The sequence below is a fragment of the Thamnophis sirtalis genome, unplaced genomic scaffold (genome assembly GCF_051295495.1).
Source record: "Thamnophis sirtalis isolate CommonGarterSnake01/CBP01778 unplaced genomic scaffold, rThaSir2_p1.2 scaffold_3, whole genome shotgun sequence".
Lineage (NCBI taxonomy): Eukaryota > Metazoa > Chordata > Lepidosauria > Squamata > Natricidae > Thamnophis > Thamnophis sirtalis.
In genome coordinates, this window is record NW_028261383.1 from 167,683,779 (window position 1) to 167,702,986 (window position 19,208).

The 19,208-nt window shown below is 43.7% G+C and overlaps 1 protein-coding gene across 1 annotated transcript in view; it reads right to left on the reverse strand.

Annotated features, from left to right (window-relative positions):
• The window catches only part of FAM120C (family with sequence similarity 120 member C), a 35,053-nt gene that overhangs the window by 2,788 nt on the left and 13,057 nt on the right, over positions 1-19,208 (reverse strand). Inside the window, exons 6-15 of the mRNA XM_087710834.1 lie at positions 17,933-18,018; positions 15,492-15,808; positions 14,574-14,859; positions 14,279-14,450; positions 9,222-9,471; positions 7,841-7,955; positions 5,255-5,464; positions 2,982-3,183; positions 1,888-2,026; positions 492-549 (exon numbers count right to left, since the gene is read on the reverse strand). Coding sequence (XP_087566960.1) covers positions 492-549; positions 1,888-2,026; positions 2,982-3,183; positions 5,255-5,464; positions 7,841-7,955; positions 9,222-9,471; positions 14,279-14,450; positions 14,574-14,859; positions 15,492-15,808; positions 17,933-18,018 — 1,835 coding nt within the window. The remainder of the gene's footprint in view (positions 1-491; positions 550-1,887; positions 2,027-2,981; positions 3,184-5,254; positions 5,465-7,840; positions 7,956-9,221; positions 9,472-14,278; positions 14,451-14,573; positions 14,860-15,491; positions 15,809-17,932; positions 18,019-19,208) is intronic.

Genomic DNA, 19,208 nt, shown 5'->3' on the forward strand with positions numbered 1-19,208 from the left:
AAAGTGCGCCGACAACAGCGCGCCGACAGAAGCGCGATTTAAGTTAAGGTAAGGGTTAGGGTTACGTTACAGCGCGCTTTTGACGGCGCGCTTCAGGGCTAATTGCACGGTTTTGTCGGCGCGGTTTTGTCACCGCGGTTTAGTCAGGCGCGCTTTTGTTGTTCACGCATTTGTGGTGGAACCTTTCTGAATAGCTTCAGGCAGTTTACAAAATACATACTGCATATATATTTCAAGGGATTTGCAATCTTGCATTATTTTGGCTGCATTATTTGTTACGCCTTAACAACATCAGCGTTCTGATAAGACTCGTCCTAAGGACTCGCCAAAGGTCGGCTGCATTTGTACATTTTCAAAAGTCATTCCTTCTTTAAGGGCCTGCTGCACAGTGGCTGAGATGGAGAGAACTCAGGATGGATCAATCAGCAAAAGAGGAAAACTCTTTACAATGAAATTTACAATAGAGTGAATTTCCACTTAGGGAGACATACTTGCTTGTTTACTTTCTTGTTCCCTTTGGGGATTTTTCCAGAGCAATCACGGCCACGGCTGTAGGAAAAGAGAAAAAAAAGCTGAAAGTTCAAGTTCACAGGTAGAAGAGATTTTTTTGTTTGTTTGTTTGTTTGTTTGCTGTGCACTGTTTTATCACTTAGGGACTATTGGATTGGATTGGATTTATTACATTTATATGCCGCCCTTTTCCCCGAAGGGGACTCAGGGCGGCTCACAATTCAGTCAGGGAAGGGGGTACAGACAGGGGGATAAAAAGACGAACATAACAATACAAAATTTAAAAAACACACAACAACCATACCATTCGAGAAGGGGGGCAAAGCTCTTTAGCCCCCCAGGCCTGTCGGAACAGCCAGGTTTTAAGGGCTTTGCGGAAGGCCTGGAGGGTGGTGAGGGTTCGAATCTCCACGGGGAGCTCGTTCCAGAGAGTCGGAGCAGCCACAGAGAAGGCTCTCCTCCGGGTAGTCGCCAGTCGGCATTGGCCGGCGGATGGAATTCGGAGGAGGCCTAATCTGTGGGATCTAATCGGTCAATTGGAGGTAATTGGCAGCAGGCCAATTAGCGTTTTATGAACAAGATCAAAATAATTAAAACATCCAACAGTGTTTAGGATAATTTAATCTCTTCACAATAAATAAATACATTTCCTGTGCTAAAAAAAAACAACAACACAGCGACTTCTAAAGAGCCTTTCACTCAGAATATATATGAATTGTGGTCAGACGAAGATGCTTTTCACGTTAACAATTTTCAGGAAGCAATTGAGAGACGGAAAAAAGTTTGTCAAGATCATGGTCTTTATGATGCGCATGGATGTATTTATCAGAGTCTCAGAAGGCTGACGTTACATACAAATATTAAACATGAACAGCTATATTTATTTCTTTTGGGTTTTTCCCCCCCTTTCCATTGGTTATCATCCATCAGATGGGAAACAGGGTCAGCTGAAAGTTGAAACTGCCATTTAGCCTACCTTGAACTGTTTCCATCAAATCTGGTCACGATAGGAAAAATGTATCTTTAAGAAATAATGCTTTAATTTGCTGTTTTCCCTTCCCATCTCCACTCTTTCTTCTTTTAGCTCTGACGAAGTAATAATAATCCCACAGCAAAATATCCAGGCAAGCATTTGTAGCCTGGAGTTAAGATACCCTAGCACAGTGGTCTCCAACTTTGGCAACTTTAAGACCTGTGGACTTCAACTCCCAGAGTTCCTCAGCCAGCAAAGCTGGCTGAGGAACTCTGGGAGTTGAAGTCCACAGGTCTTAAACTTGCCAAGGCTGGAGACCACTGCCCTAGCATTTCTACAGGTTACAATGAACGGAGGGAGAATCTGGCAGCAGCCAATCAAAGCTGTCCTCTCGTGCTACTTACCCTTTCCCTGGGCCTCCAACTGACACCACCTGCATGCCAAAGGAGCCCTGTCCCCGAGAAGGTTTGCTCCCAGCCCACTGCCCCACCACCATCCCAGCAATTTCCAATTTGCCTCCTTGTGGTGGGATTGGATGGAGTCCTGGAGAGGAAAGGCATAGTCAGTAAGAGGAAAGAAAGGACAGGGCGATATGGGATTAGCTTCATCCACAGATCTAAATCAAATTTATCATTGGAAAAGACAGGAGGAGGAGGAAAGCCTGTGCACACGTTGTTTTTATTGATCAGCTGTACATTAGGTTGCATCCTTTCAGCATTAAAAATACAAATATGAGCTGGAAGTCATAAGAGAATTAGCATTTAATATTCCCAAGAATTCCATGCCAAGATGGCACTGTATTAATGAAGTCTCTTACATTGGGACTATTACGTTCGTTGTTTAGAACTTTGACTCTACACTAGGAATAGGAATACATAGGAATCACATACAGTGGTGGGTTTCAAAAATTTTTCCAACCTACTCTGTGGGTGTGGCCTCCTTTGTGGGAGTGGCTTGCCGGCCATGTGACTTGGTAGGAGTGGCTTGCCGGCCATGTGTTTTCTCTCTCTCTCTCTCTCTCTCTCCTTCCTTTTGTCTCTCTGTCCCTTTTTCCTTTTTTTCTTTCCTTTTTTTCTTTCATTTCTTTCATTTCATTCTTTCTTTCTTCCTTCCTTCCTTTTCCTTTCCCTTCCCCTTCCTTTCCCTCCCTTTCCCCTTCCCTTCCTTCCTTCCTTCCTTCCTTCCTTCCTTCCTTCCTTCCTTCCTTCCTTCCTTCCTTCCTCTGTGTGAGTCAGTGGTGGGTTTCAAAAAATTTTGGAACCTCTTCTGTAGGTGTGGCCTGCTTTCCGGGTCCACTGGTGGAACCTCTTCTAACCGGTTCGGTAGATTTGACGAACCGGTTCTACCGAACAGGTGCGAACTGGTAGGAACCCACCTCTGATTGGTACTATTAAATTCGTTGTTTAGAACTTTGACTCTACACTCAAAATATAGGAATCACATATATATATATATGAATGAAGGGTCTAGTGGAAGCATCTGGACCTCAGTCTCTTACCTGTGAAGCCTCTAGTCCTCCCAGGGGCTGGTTGCTGCATTGATCCAATAGTGCGAGGGTAAAGAGGCACTGGATAAAAAGGTGCTGCCATAGAGGGCACGAAGGGTGGAGGTGGGAGAAGAGGTGGAGGAGCCTGGCGGTTGAGGTTGATGCCTTCCAGAATACTCTGCCTCATCTTCTCTACTTTAGACACCTGCTCGGTCTGAACCAAGACCAAATAGAAACAGAACACACAGAATAGGCATCCAGTAGAATTCTGGGAAGATCTCCATATTCTTACGGTCTTTATATAATATCCTCCAAGGTCAGGAAAGCGCAACTGATGAGAAATCTAAGGCATGTTCCTTTGGCACAACGTGGGCCAAGTGCCCATGGCAAAAATCACACCATAAATTGACAGTAATTGGGATAAGGAAGATAGATCCAGATAATAGCAGATGCTGCGACACGCTCACTCAAATCAGCAAGAGCTGAACACCATTTTTTTTTATTTATTAAATTTATTTGCCACCCGTCTTGCCTTGGAGCTGCTCTAGGCAGCCTACAACAATGAAAGAAAAAAAAAGATGATAAAAATGTAAAAACAGCAACAGTAAAGGAATGAAACAATAAAAATAATGAAAGTAGAAAATATGAAATGAAAAAGATGGGAGGGGGAAAGCAGGAAGTGCAGAGGTGGGGTCAGCAAGTTAGTCTAGTAACCACCTCCAGTAATTAACACCACCCCCCAATTGGGATGCCCCCACTCAGGGCAAACAGCAGGGGCAGTTTTTCAGGGGATACACCCCAGGGGATAGGAAGTTCCAGAGGGCTGGTGCTACTGCAAAGAAGGCTCTTCTTCTGGATTTTGTGAGTCAGAGTTCCTTGACCGACAGGATCCTCAGCAGGCCTTCTCTGCCGGCCACAGGTTAGTTTGATCATCCTGTACAATTCACTCTCTAAAGCTAAGATCAGTCAGATAGCTGGGCTATCAGTTTGCTCCAAGGCTTATTTAGGGCAGTAAACCAAGGAGAATGATAGCGCTGCACTTTTCCTGCTGTCTTTGTGTACAGCCTAATAAAAACAAAGCGCACATTCAGCTATTGATGAAGGAGACAAAACTGAAAGGCAAAGTTATCTGGAATATCAGCAATTTGTAAAGCTGTTTTTCTTTTCTTTTTTAAAAAAAAATCATTTTATAAAAGCTATTTGAGAGCAACATCTCTATCTTTGCTCAAATGGCTTCGCTGTTGATTTCTAAGAGAGAAGAACCCTCTAAGGAGCCGAGGTGGCGCAGTGGTTAGGGTGCAGTACTGCAGGCCACTTCAACTGACTGTTATCTGCAGTTCAACGGTTCTAATCTCACCGGCTCAAGGTTGACTCAGCCTTCCATCCTTCCGAGGTGGGTGAAATGAGGACCCAGATTGTCAGGGGCAATATGCTGACTCTGTAAACTGCTTAGAGAGGGCTGAAAGCCCTATGAAGAGGTATATAATGGGGCTGCTCTACATGGGGCTGCCCTTGAAAAATGTTCGGAGACTACAATTGGTCCAGAATGCAGCCACGCGAGCGATACTGGGTGTACCTAGATACACCCATGTTATACCTATCCTCCGTGAGCTGCACTGGCTCCCTATTGGTCTCCGGACACACTTCAAGGTGCTGGTTATTACCTTTAAAGCCCTACATGGCCTAGGACCTGGATATCTCCGTGACTGCCTCCTGCAACATACCTCCCAGCGCCCAATAAGATCGCACAGGGTGGGCCTTCTCCGGGTACCATCGACTGCACAATGTTGTCTGGTGGCTCCTCGGAAGAGGGCCTTCTCTGTAGCTGCCCCGGCCCTATGGAACGAACTGCCCCCTGAAATCCGGACCCTCCCCACTCTCTCGGCCTTCCGAAAGTCTGTTAAGACCTGGCTGTTCTGGCAGGCCTGGGACTGCTGATCTTTGATTGACCTTCAGCCCCACCAAGATCGAGTGCATGTTGTGTCCTGTTTTTAATTTGTTCTGTTTTATATTTTAAATTTTTAATATCTTCTTTTTTAAAGCTGTCTTTTATGTAAGCCGCCCGGAGTCCTCCGGGATTGGGCGGCATACAAATCTATTAAAATTGACAAATTAAATTGACAAATATAAGTCTAACTGCTATTGCTATTGCTATTGCTAACATAGAGGCAGCATTAGTACCCTCTCTTGCACCTCAGAACACCTACAAATGAAAACCAGAAACAAGTGCTGCCACAACTTCGTAAATCAGGAGCAGAAGCAACTCCTTGCTGCAGGATGCTTACCTGGCCATCGCAGAGGTCTATCAGAGGTGCCTTCTCTCGTGCAGCTTTAATCAGTTTGCTTTGAAAGAGTTTCCCATCAAAGTAGATCCATGGGCAGCAATGCTCCCAGGGCACAGGCTGCCCACAAGCATCATTGGCCAAAAGGGCCGTGTCCACTCCACTCATAAACAGAGCAGCCAACTGAACTCCTCGGGGATCCAGTTTCTCAATCTGCAAGGAAAGCAACATCCCTTTACTCCTTCCCCCTCTGTTGTCTGGCCTTCATGACCACGATCCAGTTTACGTGTCTTTATAAGGCAGGATACGGCGATACTACTATTTCCGTATTAAAGACAGCAGTGTTATCAATAGCAATAGCAGTAGACTTATATACCGCTTCATAGGGCTTTCAGCCCTCTCTAAGCGGTTTACAGAGAGTCAGCATATTGCCCCCAACAATCTGGGTCCTCATTTTACCCACCTCGGAAGGATGGAAGGCTGAGTCAACCCTGAGCCGGTGAGATTTGAACCGCTGAACTGCTGATCTAGCAGTAGCCTGCAGTGCTGCATTTAACCACTGCGCCACCTTGGCTCTACCTTGGCACAACCCATGCCTCTGTTCCCTATAATCATATTGAACCCTGGGGGTGCAGTGATTAGAGTGCAGTACTGCAGGCTACCTCTGCTGCTGCCTGCAATTTGGCAGTTCGAATCTCACCAGGTTCAAGGTGAACTCAGCCTTCCATCCTTCCAAGCTCAGTAAAATGAGGACCGAGATTTTTGGGAGCAATATGCTGATTTTGTAAACCGCTTAGAGTGGGCTGTAAAGTGATATATAAATCTAAGAACTATTACTATGGCTATGTTATTATAACAGAAAAGTATAAACCTCCAATTGAGCATTTATTTCACATTAGCAAGTTTGTCTATAATGGCCAACATCCATCCCAGAGACATTTAAGTATTTATGTCATGCGGAAGACAAACTACAATACACCACAGTGGCTATGGGTTACCCTGCTTACTTGCTCCAATCATAAGGTCTACTGGCGTGAAGCACATTTCACCTCCAGGGAATGTTCAGCCAAGACGGGGGAAGAAAACAGCATTTACTTCAAGAAAAACCCTCTTAAGGCCGAGGTCACGTCTGTTCAATATTTCCACCCTTTTCAGCATCGCCCAGACAACACCTGGGGCCATTTAGTTCCTCTGCGCTGAACATGAACTTCGGAAGCCCTTTCATCTTAGTACTTCTCCTTCTTTAAAACTGGCCTAACTACCCACCTCTAATGAGGCCATGCCTCATTTTGAGAGAGAAAGTGATCTAATACACCTGTTTAGAATATGCACAAGGGATCATCCAGTTTCATGGAGTCCCTTACAACCTTTATCTTAGAATTAATGAGTAGGCTTTCTTCCAGGACCAATGGCACAGTACTGACCTTCAAGCAGAACTTTTAAGGAAAGCAGGACTGACGACAGTCGAAGAAAGAAGGAAGGGGTCAAGGGATGTTTTTACTTCTACTAAAAATGTTACAGCATTTGTCATGTAGCATCTCAAAATGCTGTCCTTGCTACAGCTCTCTCTGTCTCCTTTAAGCAACTGCGCATCAAATGTAAGAATTCCAATATCATTTATGCAGATTTGTATTTCAGTTCAATGACAAAAAGAGTACCCTGCAATATAGGAGAACTACAACCTCTTCCTTGTCCCCCACACCTTGGTTCTCGATGTGCGAGGAACTGTTCTTTAAAGACAAGCATTTCATCGTATGAGCAAATTTACCTGCTCTTAATCAGAACAACTGGATTAGTAAGATGAAGTTTGAATAGGAACCTGGGAGGGTTGAGATACCAAAGCAACATGGTAGCCACAACAAAGGTAGGTTCCTACCAGTTCGCACCAGTTCAGTAGAACCGGTTCGTCAAATCTACCGAACTGGTTAGAAGAGGTTCCACCAGTGGACCCAGAAAGCAGGCCACACCTACAGAAGAGGTTCCAAAATTTTTTGAAACCCAACACTGACACACACACACACACACACACACACACACACAGAGAGAGAGAGGGAGAGAGAGAGAGAGAGAGAGAGGGAGAGAGGGAGAGAGAGAGAGACAGAGAGAGAGAGAGAGAGACTCACACAGAGAAAGAGAAAGAACGGAAGAAATAAAGAAAAAAGAAAAAAGAAAGAAAAAGTGTGAGAGAGAGATGAAAGGAAAAAGGAAAAAGGGACAGAGAGACAAAAGGGAGGGAGAGAGAGAGAGAGAATGAGAGAGAGAGAGAATGAGAGAGAGAGAGCACATGGCCGGCAAGCCACTCCCACCAGGTCACATGGCCGGCAAGCCACTCCCACAAAGGAGGCCACACCCACAGAGTAGGTTTGAAATTTTTTTGAAACCCACCACTGAGCCACAAGTAATGGAAGAAATGAGCAAGGGGCAGCGGAGATGCACAAACAAACAGCTAATTCTATGCCTGCGAAAATGTAAGAGGAATTTATCTTTCATTAGCAAGAATGAGACTTGGGCATAGCTCTCACCTCATCTTCTCTCTTCTTTCCTATTCCCACTCCCAGGACTAATACAGGAGTGATAAATAACACCAACCTTCAATTCTTGAAGCTGATCTGGTTCATATAGCTGAGGAGACACAGCCTGGGCCAAGAAAGCATCCAATTCATGTCTGTGGAGGATCCGGCCTCCAGGCCACTGTATCATGTATCTTGAAAAAAGAATAATTCAAATAAAAGTACGAAATATATTATTAAGCAAGAATCAAAATTTAAAATACTTTTTTTTACTTTTGGATACTGCTGGGCCTTGGAGAAAATTATAATTGTTTTTTTTTTTAATGTTGAAATCTAGTATTTCAAGACAAAAAAAAACAACGCATGAGTAGACAGATACGCTTAGCAAAAGTTATAAGCCGTAAAGCTAAAGAACTAAATGAAGTTTCACTCGTCAATGGTCACCATTTGCAGAACAAAGATCCCGAATGTGTATCTCAGTAAATCGTCTGGATATTATTTGTCACCATGTTTAAAATCAGGAAATGATTCTAGATTGACTTGTAAGATTTGATAGTTTTATCTTCAACTAACATACAGCAAGAAATCACTAAGCTAACATAAATATAACAATAAGCTTTCAATAAATTTATCTGATAGGTTTATATCCCAATATTTGCTCAGGATGGGATACATACTACTTCGTCCTTCCATTTTACCCAACAAAAGTCCTATGAGGTGAGTTGGGCTGAGACACTATGATTCACCAAAAGTCACTCATTAAGTATCTGTGGCTCAGGAGGGACTAGAGCATGGATTCTTCCACTGCCAGTTCGGTTCCACCACAAAACCGCGGTCGACTAAAGCGCGCTCGACGAAACCGCGTACCTGACGTCATCACAGCGCAACGAAAAAAGCACGCTGTGAGCGCTAAAGCTAAAATTAACCCCTAAACCTAAACCTAACCCCCCGAAACCTAACCCGAAACCTAACCCTAAACCTAACCCTTAACCTAACGCTAAACCTAACGCTAACCCTTAACCTAACCCTAACGCTTAACCTAACCCTAAACCTAACCCTAACCCTTAACCTAACCCTAAACCTAACCCTTACCTTAACGTGAATCGGCTTGCTTTCAAAGCGCTTTTTAAAGCGCCCTTTTTTCTCCGCGGTCGCTGTTGTCGCGCTGCTGATGGCGTCAGCGATGCGCTTTAATCGGGCGCGCTTTAGTGGACCGCGGTTTTGTCATGCCACGGCCAGTTCAACATCTGGACCTCTGCATAATGCTTACTCCTTTATATTTTCAGATATTGTCAATCTAATTCTTAACCTACTACCTCCAATCCACAACCAATTCCTGGATTCAATAGCACAGATCTCTCACAGTTCTTCTTCACAGCCATATCCCGATGGTACTAACCCCAGCACACAATGTTACTTGCCACTCTTTTAACTTCTCTCTTCAGATATGCTCCACTCACCGTAATACACAACACATGAGCAGTAGGTGTGTCGGTACATTGGCAGGGTTGAGCATGCCAGGGGTGTCTGATTTCATACAAGCCAGAAATGCTCTCATACGCCGGTTCTTGTCTTCCACTGCTTTGCCCAACCACAGCTTCTTGAGATTGGGACAGGTCCACTCCCGAAAAGCAAGAGCTGAGACCAACTCTGGAGTTTGGGGTGATTTCCCTTTGTACGCTGACCATTCCTTAACGATAACAGGATGAGCTATGTAGGGATAAATATCTGATTAGAATAAATCACTTCCCCAGTTCGTATAATAAGAAGAAACAAAACTCAAGATATTTTAGGCCAAGGGGCTAAGACGCTGAGCTTGTTGATCAGAAAGGTCGGCAGTTCAGCGATTCAAATCCCTAACACCGCGTAACGGAGTGAGCTCCCGTTACTTGTCCCAGCTTCTGCCAACCAAGCAGTTCGAAAGCATATAAAAATGCAAGTGGAAAAATAGGAACCACTATGGTGGGAAGATAACAGCGTTCCATGCGCCTTCGGCGTTGAGTCATGACAGCCACATGACAACGGAGGTCTTCGGACAGCGCTGGCTCTTTGGCTTTGAAACAGAGATGAGCACCGCCCCCTAGAGTCGGGAACGACTAGCACATATGTGGAAGGGGAACCTTTACCTTTATATTTCAATGAATGTACACTTACAGCAAAAACATATTTCAAGCTCAAAATGTGAAACAGTGATAAGATTCGATTGTACATTTCAAGGTAGTAGAGCATATAGCTTTTCTTTGCATTATATCAATTCTGATCCAGTATGCCAAGGAGTAGGTTGTTGAAAAAGTATGTATGCTTCAAAAGACCAAGACACTAAGGGGAATACTTGAACATCCTATTTTTCTCACAGACTATGCTGATCTGGCAATTTTAGGGCAATCTGAGATGTTACCAGAAGTAAAATATCCATAACACCATGATTTACACACTGTTCTTATTTTAAATTTAATTTTTCTTATAATTTATTCATGTTTGTTATAGCCACCCCAATTCAATGAACTTTGGGCAGCATACACAACCAAAAAACCATAAAAGCAATTAAAACATAGACCCACATAGCTTACACTAAAACTATCTTAAAAACAACACATATCACAACAAATGCTGAAGTATGTATGTATGTATGTATGTATGTATCTCTCTGTGTGTGTATGCACGCACGCATTAACCCCTCTAGATTTCTTCTATACCCATAATGCCAGGTTGGCATGAATTAAAGGAAAAATGTAAAGTTCTGGCATTTCTTGAAATGAAATGTTTTGAAAAATCCCATTTGTTAGCCATTTTAGCCCTCATCATTACCACTACTGCTGATTGTTGCCACTTGTAGATTTGGGCTACCATATTAGTCTCTGCTGTGCAAAAATACTTTTGGCTGCCAAGAAAAGGAAGACATCCCATTTCAGGGCTGAATACAGGAGTATCATTCAAGCTGAACATCTGAACAAAGGGGAAATCCCTATTTCTTCATCTATTTCAATTGACGTGAAGTAATAGCAAGTACTAAATTAGAATGTGTACAACCTTCTTAGGTTTAGATGGAAATAAGAGGCCAAACTGTTGTATATTGATGGAGCTCGATTCCCCAAACATAGGATCACCTCATCCAATAACTTATGTTTGAATAACAGAATAATAGAGTTGGAAGGGACCTTGGAGATCTTATAGTCCAACCCCCTGCTCAAGCAGGAAACCCTATAAAATGTAAGCACAATAAAACCCAAAAATTAATAGTCATGGCATCAAACAGTAATCCTAGCACCTGTCTTTCAAGTTGGCCCAAAACGGTCACCATGAAACAGTGCATTCAATTCCATTATTGCAAGTCAAGAAAGATATCATAGTTAGACTGAAAGCAAAACTGATATCCACCAGAGTCTATAAGGACACAATTTCTTTATCAAGCATCAAAGATGGAGAGCGAAGTATCAGAGACTATTGAATGGTGAGTTCAACGTATGCAAATGGTACTAAGGGATTGGAAGCCATAAGACTAAAACACACCTATGGAAGTTGAACAAGGTAATTATAAAATGCTGTATAGTGAGGAAGAGGGAGGAAAAACATTTTCCTCATAGTATAAATATTATGAAGTATGTCTTTATATAAGGATACACAGTTGATTTATGCCATATAACCAAGTACCGTATTTTTCGGAGTATAAGACGCACCTTTCCCCCTCAAAATAGAGGCTGAAAATCTGGGTGCGTCATACACTTAATACAGCATTTTTTGCCTCCTGAAACTCCACCCCCTTCATCAAAATGGCCATGCAGAGCCTGTAGAAGGCTTTCAGAGAGCTCTGGGGGTTGGGAAAGGCAGAAATGAGTGAAAAAGGGCCATTTTTTGCTCAATTTCACCAGCCCCCCCAGGAGTACTCTATAAGCCTCCTAAAGGCTATGCATGCAATTTTTTTTGACAAATTTTTTTTGCTTGTATTTTTTTGGGGGGGGCAACCCCCAGGAGCACTTTGCAAGCTCCCTAAAGGCTAATCATGCCTTTTTTGGTGAAAGAAACAGGCCTTTTTCGCAAAAAAAAAGGGTGGCTTTTGGGAGGTTTGCTGAGTGCAAAAACTTTTTTTTTTAAAAATTGGCTCTTCAAAACTTTGGTGCGTCTTATACTCCAGTGTGTCTTATACTCCGAAAGATACGGTAATCACAATTGGAGTAAATGGCTCCATAAAAGGGAGAAGACATTATGAAACAAGACTGCCGGGGCATGAATTCCACAGCTATGTAGTAGGATTACAGACCATCGCAGAGTGCTGCCTACACAATTATAAATAAGTTGCAGAAAAAAGCTGGCTTGGCATTAGTCCCTGCCTGGGGGATGCAAATCAAAAGAAAGGAGATAGGAGACAAAATAAGATGAGATTCATGTTTGGGGCTAAATAAGTCGGCTAGGAAAGCAAAACATGAATAAATGTGAAGATCAGCCATGGTACTACCAAAATATACAGGAGGAGGCAGAACCTGGTCCCTGAGCCATTCATGATGAAATAACTGAAGAGAAGGCAAGAGCCGAGGTGGCGCAGTGGTTAGGGTGCAGTACTGCAGGCCACTTCAGCTGACTGTTATCTGCAGCTCAGCGGTTCTAATCTCACCGGCTCAAGGTTGACTCAGCCTTCCATCCTTCTGAGGTGGGTGAAATGAGGACCCAGACTGGGGGGCAATATGCTGACTCTGTAAACCGCTTAGAGAGGGCTGAAAGCCCTATGAAGCGGTATATAAGTCTAACTGCTATTGCTAAGGTAGGATGTGCAGCAAACAAACAAAAGCTCTTTCTGTTGTGAACTTAAAACAAAGCCCACTCAAAAAGCTTTGTTAACATGTTTCAAATAGTCTGTGTTCTGGCAAAAAAAACAACAACCTCAAAATGTTTGGCCATAAAATACAATGGGAATTCATTAGCCCCCTTGTTTTCTGTTCTAGAACCACAAAGGCAATCCATTCTGATTCTAGTAAAGTATCCAACGTATTAAAAATGGCTTTAAAAAAAAACCCATAACAAACAAGAGCCAACAGCAAGCATACTTTGTGACTTGTTGGTCAAAGCATCTCAGAAGGTCTAGCAAAGATGCAATAGCAACAAATTCATTTCAACCCAATCTATACAAGCATACAAGACTCTTGTCTCTCTGTCTCTCTCCCTCCCTCTTACACACACACACACAGAGACAAATTGGCTTCAGAACTGCACATACAGTATATAGGTTTATAGGAAAACTGCTGAATTAGGAAGTTTTGCCTTCAGAATACTCTCTGGAAAGTCAACACAGAAAGCAACAGAGCACTTCCATTTGGTAACTAGAAAGCCCGACAACACAACAATACTATTTGAAACGTAGATACTCAATTTACACATATGCATATGGGTAATCTGTCTGGAAAAAAAAGGACAATGCATAGGGACGAGGCTACATGACATCCCACAAACTCCACCATCCCATTTAGAAACACAGGAGCCTTACTCCAACACCACCACCCCCCACAAAAACAGGCAGCACTAGACACTTAACTGACTCCCAGTTCTCATCTTCTCAGCTGCCTTGCGAAAACCGGAGTAGGAACACAGAGGTGGGTTCCTACCAGTTCGCACCTATTCGGTAGAACCGGTTCGTCAAATCTACCGAACCGGGTAGAAGAGGTTCCCCCAGTGGACCCGGAAAGCAGGCCACACCTACAGAAGAGGTTCCAAATTTTTTTGAAACCCACCACTGGTCCTTGGATATGATTATTCTACACTATCAGGCTCATATTTATAAGACTCAGTGCCTCTGTGAAAGGTAAGGATGACTACTGCGTTTGTGGTGCAATCAGAACATTGCGTGTGTTGAAGTTGTTTTAATGCAAACCAAAGATGCCTTTTAAAAAACAAGTTGACATCATATTCTTATGCATGCCAGTGCTGTGTGTGAGGTAATTTGAGGTGGTTCTGACAAGTGTCGTCGGCATCTTCATATCCGGTCACATGGGTGGCAAGCCACTCCCACAAAAGAGGCCACACCCACAGAGTAGGTTCGAACAAGTTTTGAAACCCACCACTGTAGGAACAGGATCTGTACCTGTAGTCTTATTAACCAAGCAAATCCCACCATGACAGGGCGCATCCTTCTGAACTAGCTAATGTAGGTTCTGGGAATCTTGTCTGCCATATTTTAACACCAAGCTCTAGAGCAGTGTTTCTCAACCTTGGCAACTTGAAGATGTCTGGACTTCAAGTCCCAGAATTCCCCAGCCAGCATTCGCTGGCTGGGGAATTCTGGGACTTGAAGTCCAGACATCTTCAAGTTGCCAAGGTTGAGAAACACTGCTCTAGAAACAGTGATCTGATTTAGCAATCATACTAAAGCACGTGAGGTTTACTTCATTTGGCTTCGTAAGCGGTAAACAAGAATGCAGCCCCTATATTTTAATTAACAAACTGTGGCTAAGTGAAATCGCTATAATTTAGCCCTAAATGAGAACTCGGAAAGTACACACATGTACAAAAGTCTGGAGAAGTTACCTACTTTCCACGGGAATGCGCTTGCGCACAGCCAGGCGTTCCATCCGCCGTTGTGTCTCAGCCACACTGAAGAGGACGCCGTATACATACTGCCGTGAGGCCCGAAAAAGGACAACTGCTGGCGGCAGTTCAGTGTTACATTCATCCTCGATGCACACAGGGATTTTGATCTCACCCTGGAATGAAATGAGAATCCTGGATCACTGATTCTTAACCGCCCCCACTGTTCTCAAAACCCCCTAGGCCTCATGCAAGCAAACCAATTAATACAATCACAAAGGCTGACTTGCCCATCTCACCTTGGTAAGGACGTGGTAGATGAAAGGGTACATAAGCCCCCGTCGATGCCTATGTTCAGCCACTCGAAGTACTTCTGGAGCAATAGGAGGCAACGGCGGGGTGGTTATGTCCATGTGGTTGCGGGTTGCCATAGAGAGCAATGAAGGGATGTGGGATTCGGGTCCACTCAAGGTCCTTTCTGAGTTGCCAGTGTTCCCAGGTGATTGTCCCCAGCCTTGATTCATTATCTTTTCACCTGGAGGATCCTCCCAGCCAGACTTGCGAGACACAGTTTCAGAAACGTGGCTGGAGGAAGAAAAGGAAATACTGTCATCCTTGAATGGGATTAAAACCAAGGGATTTTGTTTCTTCCAAATGCGTGATGGTACAACTATTCAAAAGTCTCTCCTTTCCCAGGACAAGGATAGCATGTCTGAGATCTGCTAGCTCTTCCCACTTTCCTCCATAAACTATCACCATCACCTCAGGGTTTGCTAAGAAAGTCACAAGGGTTCACCGACAAATGCGCGCTCGACAAAAGCGTGCCGACGAAACCGCGGCGAGAAAACCGTGAGTTCTAAATCACGCCGATGAATGAGCGCAGAAGCGCGCTGACAACAGCGCACCGACAAAAGCGCGCTTTCAACAAACAAGTAAAAGCAACCTAGTAACCCTAACCCTGAACCTAACCCTGAACCTAACTCTAAACCTAACCCTAAACCTAACCCTGAACCTAACCCTGAACCTAACCCTAAACCTAACCCTGAACATAACCCTTACCTTAACTTAAATCGCGCTTTTGTGGGCGCGGTTTTGTCAGCGCGTTGTGGGTGCGTTTATGACGTCGCGGCTTTCTCGCCGCGGTTTCATCGCCGCGGTTTTGTCGTGCGCACATTTGTCGGGTCACGAGTCACAAGACTGCAATGTGTTACACTCACTTGGAATTGGCTCCGTTGTGCTCTTCTCCATCAGAAGAGGAAGAGGGTGAAGATCCAGGCCCAGATGATGGGGAAGGTTTGGAACCCAGGTGATGATTAGGAAACTTGGCAGGACAGTTGTCATATGATACAGGCCAGTTGTTGAAGTGACCAGCCTTCAAGGCAGGATCTTCATGGAAGGGCATTGCGTCCGCCAAGCCATGAGGTGAGAAGAGAAAACTGGAGCCAGGACCCGGAAGGAAAGATGAGGAGGCAGCAATGCCACCATGTGGAGCAGGTGGCTGGTACTGCATCTTTGGCCCCATTTGGGGTGCGAACTGGAGATGGGAGCAAAGAAGGGGGAAAAGGAATGGCTACTTATTCAAACCTAGGGAGTAGTGATAGCCCAGTAGCAGAGAAACTAAGCAAAGACCCTTAGCACTCAGAAGGTTTTGGATTAATTCTCTGGCATTAGTAATTAAAATAGGAACAAAGAGAAGACAAGAGAAAATATCTGCCTGAAGTCTTGCAGAACTGCTGTGAGCCATAATAGTTAAGTACTGGACTAGCGGGATCAATGATCTAAATCAGTATTTCTCAACCTTGGCGGACTTCAACTCCCAGAATCCCCCAGCCAGCTGGCTGGGGGATTCTGGGAGTTGAAGTCCCCAGGACTTAAAGTCGCCAAGGTCGAGAAACACTGATCTAAATCAAGACAAAAAAGCCTCCAATATACAGATAGGCCTTGGGATACGATGGCAATTGGGACCAGAATTTCCATTGCTAAGTGATGTGATTGTAAAGTGTGATCTCATGTGACCTCATTGTTTATCAACAACAATCCAAAACTGCAAGTATGGGGTTTTTTTGGGGGGGAGGGGGGAGACTTATTAGAGCATTATGGAAACATCCCTTCCAGCTTTTCCATTTGCTTGTAGGAAATTGGCAGGGAAAATCACCAATTGCAATCACATGACACGACACTGCAAATCATCATAAGTGCGAGTTGGTTGTTAAGTATCCAGATCGCAGTCACATGACGATGGGGTGGGGAGAGGAGGGGAACTGGGATGACCAGCAGTCCAAAGGCTGGCTGTAACCACCATTCATTCAGCACCGTCGTAATTTTGAACGGTCACTGAACTGAACCCATTAACTGAATACTATTTGTGATTCTGAAATTATTCTGCACTAGAAATTATTCTGTACCTATTACATTGTGTAAACTCCTGAGAACATTTATAAATATTTAAATGCTTACCTCACACCAGAAACAGACAGAAAATGTACCCCCTCCCCAAGGAAAGAAAAAAAATCTTAAATTCCAGTCATATGTTTCAAATATCATGCGTTTACTATACACCAACGCCGCATGCACCTCCATGATATGGTTGGATCGGTACAGGGGACTCTTTGGAAAATGGTAGCAAAAGAAGTTATCTACAGATGCACAATAATTCACTAATTTTCTCACTACATTCAGATAATGCAGTTCTCCTGTTGTAAGTTCCTTGTGTAGGTGTGTGTCCCCCATGGCCCAGTTCATACTAGGGCTTGCAGAGTCACGCTGAATCACACAGGAGAAAACAAACTCCTAGAACGCCATAACATCCTGATAGTGCATAACATAACATTCTGATATGGGCCCTACCATTGACGTCCAGGATTTAACCATATATAGACTGAGCAGTAGATTAGAAATTGTACTTTTACAGGCTGTTTTTATTCACCTGCTATTGCTCCTCCTGCCTTTGTCCTATCTCAATAAAAGGGGCTCTCAGACCCCAATCTGGGTCGCTCCATCCCGAGAAAGGTTGTCGCCTGTCTTTTCTCAACATTGGCCTCATGGGCGAACCACGGGAACGTTACATTCTCCTTAGTTGAGTTATATGCTTGTGGCCCACGAGTGAGGCAAATTGACGTAGTAGCATTTTAAATCTCTCTTCAGACCCAACTGCAAGGGGGATGCAATTTTCTGAATGATTCTTTTTATTTGTAGCTTATATGACATAAGCTAGAGCAGTGTTTCTCAACCTTGGCAACTGGAAGATGTCTGGACTTCAACTCCCAGAATTCCCCAGCCAGCGAATGCTGGCTGGGGAATTCTGGGAGTTGAAGTCCGGACATCTTCCAGTTGCCAAGGTTGAGAAACACTGAGCTAGAGGGAACAGTTTAACCTAAGCTCCTCCTTGATGCATTAATATCTTCTATGCAGTGGGCCTTATAAAGAAAAAGAGCATTCAAAAATGATCTTTCCCACATACCTGCTATCTGAAGGATGCAGGCCAAGATCAGGTATCTCAATTTGTGTAGTATACATTACATCTCCCTGTTGTAGCTTGGGCTTGCAAGGACCAACAGGGCTTTCTCTAACCCAGTGAACATGGACATGCTAAACGGATGCAGTGATGGAAATCTCAAATTAAATTTAACATCTGCCTAATGTGATTCTGAGTACTTACCATAGCCTTCCCAGAAGGAAGTGATACCATTGGATTGCGATTCAGAGGTGGTGCCCCTCCAAAGTGGTTAGGCCCAAATGCTGGGACTGAAACAAAGAATTGGATCCTTGTTATACTTTAAAAAAAATAGCCCAACATGACTATCAGGATACCTTGAGTGGAGACGTCTGCCAATGCAGAAGTCAATTAAATTGGTGCGTAGATTAAAAGAAAAAACACTTCAGACAGAAGTTATGCATGGGAAATCATATCTTCATTGTCTGAAGCATAATCAGTCTTGCCTTTTTCCATTTTCTGTTTTTTTTAGAGTTGGTATGTTCCATGGACAATTCTTTATACTGGGGCAATTTTACCCCCAAAAGCCTGAGCTTCAGATTCTTGGAATAGAGGAGAGGATAACCTGAAGTCACAGAGAGCAACAGCAGGATACAATTCTACTGGCTGTTCCACATGAAACTGAAATTAGAGTGAATAAGGGTGTTTGTCCATCATTACTATTTATCTCTGGAAAAAAAAATCCTTGAAGAGCTTGGAAGTGCAGGATTAGAACATTATTTGGGAACTGTTTTAGGAGAGTGGCTCTCACACACTTGACCGTGTTTCCTAGCAAAGGATGGTGTCAGAAACAGGACAGAAGCCGGATACAATGGCAACAATATGGACTAAAAAGGCAACTTCCAGCCACTGAATCCAACAGTAAATATCTAAGGGAGCATAAACTAGTGGTTAATCACAAAACCCTTTGTTGATTTTTAATAGATGACCGAATTCTTTAAGCTACTGGGGTCATTATAAAGAATACTGGATGAAGGGGCATTTGGGCCAATTATGTCTTAGTTGCTTAAATATATTTCTTGTAACAACCTTTTTGCATTGTGAAATTAAACATATAATAATGGACAGTAAGGACAGCTATTAAGAATAGTGTACTATGATCTCTGAATGCAGGATCCAGGAGAGGCCCAGTAAGATTACCAGCATCTGGCTTGGAAAGGTGCTTTTGTGCCTTTTAGTAAACCGTGAGACAAAGAACAAACAGAACTTCCAACTTGTTATGGCATTGTTTTGAAGAAAGCATCCCAAACCTCTTCAAGCCATGTAGTTATTAAAAGGCACGAAAGCTCTCTTCGGGCCAAGAGAAGGTAATTTCAGAGTTAAATCCAGACCTGACCTCTCCCAGCAGAGGATGCTGTAAGGTATCAGGCAGGGCCTCACCTTCTTGGCCAGCGGGAGAAAACACGCTTGAGAGAGAGGTGAAGTTGACCAGCGTCGCCTG